This window comes from Populus euphratica, unplaced genomic scaffold, assembly GCF_000495115.2.
Source record: "Populus euphratica unplaced genomic scaffold, PopEup_1.0 scaffold2753.1, whole genome shotgun sequence".
In the NCBI taxonomy this organism is placed as follows: domain Eukaryota; kingdom Viridiplantae; phylum Streptophyta; class Magnoliopsida; order Malpighiales; family Salicaceae; genus Populus; species Populus euphratica.
Window position 1 is genome coordinate 9,509 of NW_011502578.1, and position 9,215 is coordinate 18,723.

Below are 9,215 nucleotides of genomic sequence, written 5' to 3' on the forward strand. Positions count from 1 at the left end.
GGAGAGTTGCTTCTAATATCACAACTAAAAATGGTGCTTAGCCGCTGGAGAAGCTTGCATGCATAAGAAAAAACACAAGCTTCTTTTATTTATTGGAGTGGATATTGCATATGCTATCAACATTTTATTTATTTTATTTTATTATATTTGTTAAAAGATTAAATTAACCCTCATCGGACTTGACAATAACAAAAAATCTAAAAAGAAAAGACAAAAAAACCCTAGACAACAACTATAGAATATTTGCCTTGAATAGTATTTTAGATATTTTTGTGCTTTTGAAATTGAAAACTCAAAAATGCTTATGCAAAAAAGTTAATTAATCTTTTTCTTGATGATATCTAAGTCATACCATACAAAAAAAAGATAAAAATATCTATTTGTCTTTATTTAATTTTATAATGGACAATATATCCCATGAAAAAATTAAATTATCCCTTAAGTTATGAGGCTTTGTACAGGAAGGGAAAATTTTTCAAATCATTTAAGGGAGTTTACAGTGAAAGACTTATAAAAACTATTTTTGTGGTTGTGATTTAAAAAAATAAGTTTTAAAAAAGTATGGTTAGGTATTGTTAATTGAATTTAGATAAATGTTTGGTAAAAATTATGATTAAGGTTTATTTATAACAAAAAAAATATGAATAAAATATTTGATAATTACTTGGTTGCGGTTGCTTTTCAACATGTTTTTTTATTTGGAAATGCATTAAAATAATATATTTTTATTTTTTAAAAATTATTTTTGATATTAACTCATCAAAATGATCTAAAAACATAAAAAAATATTAATTTGAAGTAAAAATAAAAATAAAAAATTATCAATTTTTTTCAAAAACGCTTTTAAAACGCAAAACTAATACTAAACTCAATTAAAAAACATGTAAAAATTACTTTATAAAAATTATATTTCAAACTTAATTTTTCAAAAATGCTTTTAAAACGCAAAACTAATACTAAACTCAATTAAAAAACATGTAAAAATTACTTTATAAAAATTATATTTCAAACTTAATTTTTTAATATACCTCATAATATAAAATACAGTTTTTATAATTACAAATAATTTATTATATTTTTATACCACAAACACATGATAAGCATTGTATATATTGGATCAGGCAATCAAGTACGAGAAAATAGCTTCGTTTATCTAGTCTTATTCACTAAAATCTCAAAGCCCAAAACGCCCACACAAACCCAGAACAGCCCATGTTCATCCAAGCCCACCAAGACGACGCGTCTTACGCAAAATCAAGTGCCCGTGGCAAGAAAACAACTGAAGAAAATCAAATAAATTTAAATTAAATAAAAAACACAAAACTCTGCGACTAAAACCCTACTCAACAGCACCATTACTCACCACAGAGTACTGTCTGAGTCGTTTCTCCAGACTGAGTACTGACTGGGTCGTCTTCTTTAGTCTTCAAACATGAAATTTCTTCTTCAAGGTAAACAACACAAACGATTTCTTTTTTTTACCCCATTTCTTCTGCTATTTAAGAAAATGAAATAAAAAAACAGATACAATATTTATGATTTATCAGGTGCTCAAAGATCACTGCTCCGAGGCTTCGGAAGGCGATACTTGGCTACTTCAACAGAACAGTACGCCAAACGAAATTATGCAAATAATTTATCAGAGTACAACACTGTTTTCACTTCTCTAACTGCTAAACGCAGGTATTTATTATTCCCTTATTTATTTATAAATGTATTTTTGATTATATTAAATTTAATTTACTTAAATTTATTATTATTGTTGTTGGGAATTAGGCATTATCTGTTGAGAGATGCATACGATGATATGGTGTTAGACGGAGTGCAGCCGAGTAGAGATACATTTCATTCTTTGATTGCTGGAACAATGAAAGGCTCGCGTTTGCAAGATGCTTTCTATTTTAGAGATGAGATGAAAACTATGGGTTTGCTTCCTGATGTATGTTTTCTCTTTTCTCGTTAATTTTTGAAAGATTATTACTATTTTTAGGCCATGTGATTTTTTCGATATTATAGGTTGTGTTGTGCAACTTTTTGATATCAACCTGCGGGAAAAGCAAGAATTCTGACCAGGCAATTAAGGTAAAGCTATGCTATTGTTTTTTTTTTTTAGCAGGGATAAAGTGCTATTTGTATTTGGATTTTGCTAATTTTTCTCTTTTGTTGAAGATTTTGGACGAGATGAAGAATGCTGGAGTGAAGCCGAATGGACAAACCTATATCTGTCTACTTAATGCATGTGCTGCTGCTGGTCGGTTAGATCCAGTGTATGTTATTTCTTCCCTGGTTTGTATCTTTTCTCCTTTTTCATCTTGATCACCATGCTCAATCCCTCAACCTGATTACCCTTTTCATCTAGCTGGATGGCTTTGTAGCCTTAAGTGTATGACTGGGAAAGGTTAACAATGAAATGAGGTGCAGCTTCCCAAACTAAAATGATTGGTATAATGCATTTCCCAACTTAACTTCATTAACTGTAATGTTTGTTGAGGACATCAATGACAGTCAATTCTGCCCATATACAGAAAAAAATCTCAGATTCTATTGCCAATGAACTCATGGACCATGTCTTCAGCCAACAATTGGCTTGATGTTGAGCCTGTAGCATCATCAAGTTATGTTTCCCATAAATTGTCTTGTTGACCTGCACAAAATTAAATTATTCAGCATCATCATCCAAAATGTTACAGGTATGCAATTGTTCGTGATATGACTTCAGCTGGTGTTGGTTTGAACAAGTTCTGCTATGCAGGACTAATAGCTGCACATAAGAACAAGACACCCATAGCAGAAGATGTAGCCACCAAAGTAACTATAAACAATTCTCCTTTTTTTGAACATCATTTTCTCTTTCTTTCAGAATTTTGAAGCTTTTCTAATAACCTTATATTGTTGGAAGATTATTGAGCTTGTTGAGCAGTCAAAGGGTTGGTCATCTGTTGAAGCATCAACAGGAGAAAATGCTGAAAATGTGATGATGAATGTTTCTGAAGAGGAATTATACAATTTACCAACTGCAGACTATGTTCATAAGCGTCGAGGATTTTTGCGTAAGGAATTGACTGTCTACCATGTGGCCTTTCATGCTTTTACGGAGCTTAAAAATGTTCAGGTAGATTTTCTCAGATCCCTAGTGATATCTTGGTTTGCTAGCCTTTAAGAAGATCAATTTCTACTATACCACTCACTATTGCTGTCTCATTTTTTCTGTTGCTTTTATTTATTATCAGTAGTCGTCTTGTTGTTTTTTCTTGGTCGCAATAGGCTATGGAAGTTCTTGTGGAGATGCTTAAGAGTGAAAAAAAGGATCCTGATGTCTTTATTCTCTTGCAAATAATGAGGTATATTAGTTGATCTTTATTTAACATTTGAGGTCAATTTAATCGAGCTATGTACAAGAGCAATGCAGCATAGATTTATTCATTTTCCTTTCATACCCTATTGATATTTTCCTAAACAGTCATGAAACTGCATGCATGGTTTCAAACAATGAGTCCAAATTCTCTCTCTTTGTGGTTTATCATTTGGTAACTGGGAAGAGTATTAGCTTGAATTGGCTATCAGTTGTTCATGGATAGATAGTATATTGAGTGGTGTATTTATCAGAGTGCCTTCTTAGAATTTGGTGATCGACTTCCTTGTATACACCTTTCTGATATACACTTTATATGAAATCTTTCTTTAAATTTTAGTTCTAACTAATATAGCTGGCTGCTAACCCGACCCTTGTAATTGCCTTCCTAGTGATACACTTTTTATAATAATCTATATTTAATTAGAGCTGTTATGCATTCTTTGCAAGTGTTGTGCAGTTAGGTTAGGGACAAGGTTTATATGGAAGAGCATATGTTATTTGGCAGGGGAACTCATATAGATTTTTCCATTTAATGAATTAACTCTTAGAAAATTTATTTTCTTATTCTCTAAAAATCTTTGGTTGCTCTGAGTTTTGTCAAAATTCATGTCTTCTACATAATGCATGAGTCTTGTGCGAACTCTCTTCCTGAATCTCATTCCATGGCCTGAATGTTTCATGTTTCTGGTAATTATGATGTGGTTAGCCATGTCTCACTTCCTAGAACCATAGAGAGGAGACAGAAAGAGTATTGTTCTTTTCCAAGAATCAATCACAAGAAAACTCAAAATAAAACATTGAAAACACTTATGACATTCTCATTTGAAAATAAATACCTTTGTGTGGCTTGAAGAGATGCCTGCATGATTGCTAGCTTTGGTGGATAGAAATGCACACCACTATTGTAATTAGTATTGAGGAGCATTGCAGTGGGTTAACTATCTTTCATAGCATGTCTTTTATCACGGGTTTATAAAGTTTATTAATTGTTCCAACCCTAGTCATTTGCTTTGCAATTTTCATTGGTCTGAGTTAAGTTTGTGAAATTTAATTTCCATAAAAGAAAATTAATCTGAAAAATGGCCTAAAAAGAAAAGAAAAAAAAAATGCAAACTAGCCTCTTCTAGCTAGCTGTGCTTGAAGTTGGATGAGAATTTTTCTATATATATACATATTCCTTTAAAGATGCTTTCTTCCTTTCTATTTCTATTTATTTTGTCAATGTACAAGTGAAAATTTTCATAAATTACTTCTATAAATTTGTCTTTTTTGAGAAATATTAAGGCGACTTGTTAAATCAAGTTATGGGAAAAAGAAAGCCACGATAAAAAAAAATAATTGCATTCTTCTATTTTTACTGTAATTTTGATTGATTGAAAAAGAAGAAGAAGCTTAGTTTTCCTTTTCTGCTGTCTTCAAAGAAGCAAATAATTAATTTTTTTCTTATAATATAGTAGGATGTGGACCTCTGCTTGCTTTAACTATTTTTTCAGAACAAAATTAGAAATGCAATGAAGGTTTTTCATTTAAATTATTCCTATAGTATCAGTAATGCATTTTGCTTTGTCATAGCCATCGCACTTCATGTTCTTCTATGTGATCATTACAATTTCTAATGCATGGAGCAGTGCCTTGGTGGTCATTTCTTATTTTTCATTATAAACAAAAAAAGGATCAAATAATGAAATTAAAATGTCAATGCAATAACAATTACATCATAATTCAGATTACCATGTTGATATATAGATATATATATATATATATATATATAAAACTCAGATTAACATGTGTAACAAACAAGTTCTAAGAGCATTGAAAGCAATCTGGATATGAAACGTGCTGGTGAGAGAACATTTGTAACTTTTAGAGGCTGGTAATGTTGTATTCAAGGAAGAATATGACAATGAATAATTATTGGGAAAACAAACAAGCTAAGATAGACAGCTGCTAGTGAGAAGTAGATACAATCAAATATTAGTTGTGTAAACAGATGGAAGAGACTGAATAAGTTGGCTGAGATTCTTATTATGTCTGTAGCAATGTAGAATAGGATTATATGGCTCTAACATTTGGCATTGCAAGGACAATAGGAAGACAAGAAAGAATATTGCTTGTGTAAAATTCTGTTCATGTTCGAACAATGATTTTAGATTATAGAGAACATAATCAGAGAGTTGTCACTACTAGCTATCCATTGAATTTTAGGCTGTCTTTCCAGTCCACTTGTTGTGCAGAACAGTTTTTTCTTTTTTAATAAGCATTGGGTGTGCATCAATTAGGCCAAGGCTATTCTTGAACTTGCAACCTTTTTTTCTTTTTTATTATTTTTTTTATTTCAATTGTTCATTTGACATTAAAAGCTATGAAGTGTCCTTCTAAATCCTTTTTGTCTAGGTGCTATCTACTTTCTGGAGACCTTGATCGTGGTCTTCAAGTTTTTAATGATTATATGAATTCCATGAAGCCTTCTTTTATAGAACTATACACGGTGAGTTTTGTAACAACTGCCATATCTGCGATTTGTGTATATATCAGTTGGCTGTTATGTTGAATTCTTGTATTGTATATCACTTGCTGTTGGAAAAACCAGCTTTCGTTTTTCTGACTTTATGTATAAGTAGGTTCTAGAGGTATTGAACAGAAATTCTAGAACATTTTTGTTCACATGTATCTTCCATCTCAGAATCATGTCCTTTCTTCTGCTTCCAGCAGCATAATTGACCTTACTTGAAAATACATGCATTCTTTAATTTTCTCAATATTGCATGTAGCAAGATGTGCTAACCTGCACATTTATTTTACAAATTTTTTCAGGGGTATATATGTCAGTTCATAAAAACTTTCTTGAAATCTCCCTACTGGATTAAATGCTCTTTCTTATTGCTCTATTTCTGTGTATCAATCATCTATAAACAATTCTCAAGAAGTGAAAATTACCTATAAACTCTTCACCTTTGAATTCCCGCTTTTTGCACTATTAGGACTTTAGAATCATGTTTTTTTTTTTTTTTCCTAATAGAAGTGGAAAGGTATAGCTTATTGGATCTGGATCTATTTTCCACCGAAAAATCATGTTTGTTACTCTTAACAATCATGTGAATTAGTTCTTCAGAATGTGGATTGTGATGAATCATTATATGATCACTTTTTTCTAATGTAGGCTTCTTGCTTCTCAAACATCAAGTGACAAGATCTGTCAAGAACTTCTGTGTTAACATATTGCTTATTAGTGAAATGGAGAAATTTGAAATTTTGATGGTTTTTAACAGTTCGTTGCATAAAAAAGAGGGAGAAAGGAGAAGGCAGGGGCCTTTATCTGTTTGTGGGAGGATGCAAATCTTTTTTCGTACATACTAAAATGACAAAATCTTCCCTGAATGCTATTTTTATTACATGAGAGAACAAGGCTATTTTATGTCTAAAAAACGGTTACTTACCTGCAAGGGGCTGCTAAGTTGCCATTATTTCTGCTTGTCAGCTTTGAGCGGAACCCATTACTATTTGGACTTAGATTACCTCTCAATGCATTAAAAGGCAAGCATATTCATCTATTCACAAAATCACGTTTTTTTTCTTTACACAAGACTCTTCCTTTCTCCCCATTGAACACATGGACAACCCCCCCCCCCCTCCGATCTCCTCTCTCTCCACTTGATCTGCATATATTCTCTGTTCTTCCTCCACCAGGCCACCACCAAAAATCTTTTTTACTTCTGCCACTGATGATGACAAGAGGGTTCTCACCTATTATCCATTCTTTATAGAAGTGCATACAAAATTATTACTTGATTTATTTTTACAATTTCTCTTTTCCATTACATCATTTTTGTGAGCCCGAACTATTTTTCTTAACATATCCACAAAGGGTAACCTCACTTTTGTAATATCATAAATTGAATTTGCAATTAACCTTTGTTTACTGGGAACAGTGAAAATATATGAATTGCCACCAGAAACTTTCTATTTGGAGATTCCCTTCTTTCTTTGCATTTTTTTTTTACTTTCCTTCCTTTTTTTTCCTTATTTTGCTGACTAGCAGCCATTTGTTTCTTATTTTCTACTCTAATTTATTTACATCTGCCACTGTGGTGTGGGGAATCAATTTATTTCCTGTATTGGTGCAACTAAGCTGATCATAACACAAGCCTTAAACTGCTTGAACTTCTCATAGGTACTTATTGAGGGAGCCATGGTAGGGCATACTCCAAGAGGAATGCAAATTGCTTTAGACAAGCTGGTATGGTTAGTTTATGGTTCTATACTGTGTTTCTGATAGTGTCATCATTGTGCCTTCATATAGATTCTTGAACAATGCAGGAAGAAATGACGCAGAGAAGCTTCTTCTTGTTTCCAAAAATTGCAAATGATCTACTCCTCATAGCAGCTGGTGATAAGGTAATAATTATGCTGCACTTTATTTTTCACAAGGCACCATTCATTGTCATTAATAGTTAGAAATGTTTATATGTTGTTGAGCTGTATATCTCATCATTTTATGATAAAATTACAGAAAGGTGGATATACTACTGCCAATTATATATGGGACCTGATACAAGCTCGCAAAATGCCACTTTCATTTCCTGCAGTGGAAGCATATTACAATGGGTTAAAAGTAAGTCTTTTGCTTCATAATGCAGTGGAGGATTTTACAATGATCTGCTGTTTATTCAAGCTTGTTGTTACCTCTTTTCTTTTTGTCCTGTAGCTTCATTCAACTACACATTCCCATATTCATGATGAAACTAATAGGTTAAAGACTCGCAGAAATGGATATAAATTCTTCTAGTGACTCAGATTGGTTAAAGAATTGCAGAAAAAGTTATCCATAATGCTCTTGGTTTAGAGTGGAGGGTCTTTAAATTGGCATGACATATGCAAGGATGACCCTGTGAGAATTTAGCTTTGCAGGCTGTGTGATTAAACAAAAAATATTAGCTTAAGCAGCATTGAGTTTACAGAACAACCCTGATGTTTTTCGTCCTTGATAAACTGGAACTTCTCAATATCCATAGAGGGGACAGAACTCATCGGATTACATGTTAATATTATAGGTATTTCCTAATACCAACCGCATGGTTTTCCTTTCTCTTTGCAGCTCATCAGATCATCTATTAATAATTTAGGTATTTCCTAATACCATCTGCGTGGTTTCCCCTGCTTTTGGCAACATTTTTCCTCTTTTCTCGATTGTGGAGACATTTTTTTTCTGGAACTATCAAACCTTTTTTTCACACAAATGTCCCTCGAAAGACCCCCTTGGATCATTTTCAGTGAATGAAAATGTCTGGTGGTCATCTCACCATGTGCCCTGTTCAATACGTGCTGCGCATATGGTCCTGTTATCTCCATAAGCAGATTCCAGTGTCCTTCCATAAGCTTTGAAAGTAATTTAGTATAGTGAAATTGCAAAATGCAATGTGTTGTTCTTTTAAAGTAATTTAGTATAGTTCATCCGGTGGTTTTGCAACATACTGTTGGTTCTAAATCCTATCGCTGTGTAGCTTCCTAACTCCTTTCCTTCTCTTCTTTGAACGGCAGGGGCGCTGTGTGCCGGAAGACGATCCCAGATGGTTGCTAGTTTCTAGTACATACGAGAGGCTACGCCCAAGATCTGGAGCAGGAACTGGACCTGCAAGACAGCAGGCGCAGAATATCAAAACTGATACCAAAGAAAGAACGGCTTTTTAAATGGACATGAATGTGGCTTGCTTTAGAGAGTGTCCATAAAAAGGATGTAAGGAGGTTACATGGATTATCATTTGGTACTGCTCATGTAGGGATGTCACCGTAGCCTGACAGACAGTTTTGATGCTCAGTAACTGATTTCTTTCCTTACCCCTCCACCTAATAATTAAAGGCA

General features: G+C 33.0%; 1 protein-coding gene across 1 annotated transcript; it reads left to right on the forward strand.

Annotated features, from left to right (window-relative positions):
- The first annotated feature begins 1,287 nt into the window (after positions 1 to 1,287).
- On the forward strand, positions 1,288 to 9,209 carry LOC105119308 (pentatricopeptide repeat-containing protein At4g35850, mitochondrial-like). Its single transcript, XM_011017437.1, has 13 exons — positions 1,288 to 1,451; positions 1,548 to 1,683; positions 1,777 to 1,939; positions 2,017 to 2,082; positions 2,170 to 2,267; positions 2,691 to 2,808; positions 2,900 to 3,112; positions 3,265 to 3,341; positions 5,750 to 5,843; positions 7,527 to 7,592; positions 7,673 to 7,750; positions 7,866 to 7,967; positions 8,894 to 9,209. Exons 1-13 carry the CDS (start codon positions 1,433 to 1,435, stop codon positions 9,041 to 9,043), a joined length of 1,380 nt encoding a protein of 459 aa, XP_011015739.1. The 5' UTR covers positions 1,288 to 1,432; the 3' UTR covers positions 9,044 to 9,209.
- The last annotated feature ends 6 nt before the right edge of the window (positions 9,210 to 9,215 follow it).

Excerpts from the sequence above, each read along its gene's own strand:
- LOC105119308 (XM_011017437.1), top strand. Across the intron at positions 5,844-7,526 it reads CTTTTATAGAACTATACACG|GTACTTATTGAGGGAGCCAT; the intron begins GTGAGTTTTGTA and ends AACTTCTCATAG. Across the intron at positions 7,968-8,893 it reads CATATTACAATGGGTTAAAA|GGGCGCTGTGTGCCGGAAGA; the intron begins GTAAGTCTTTTG and ends TTTGAACGGCAG.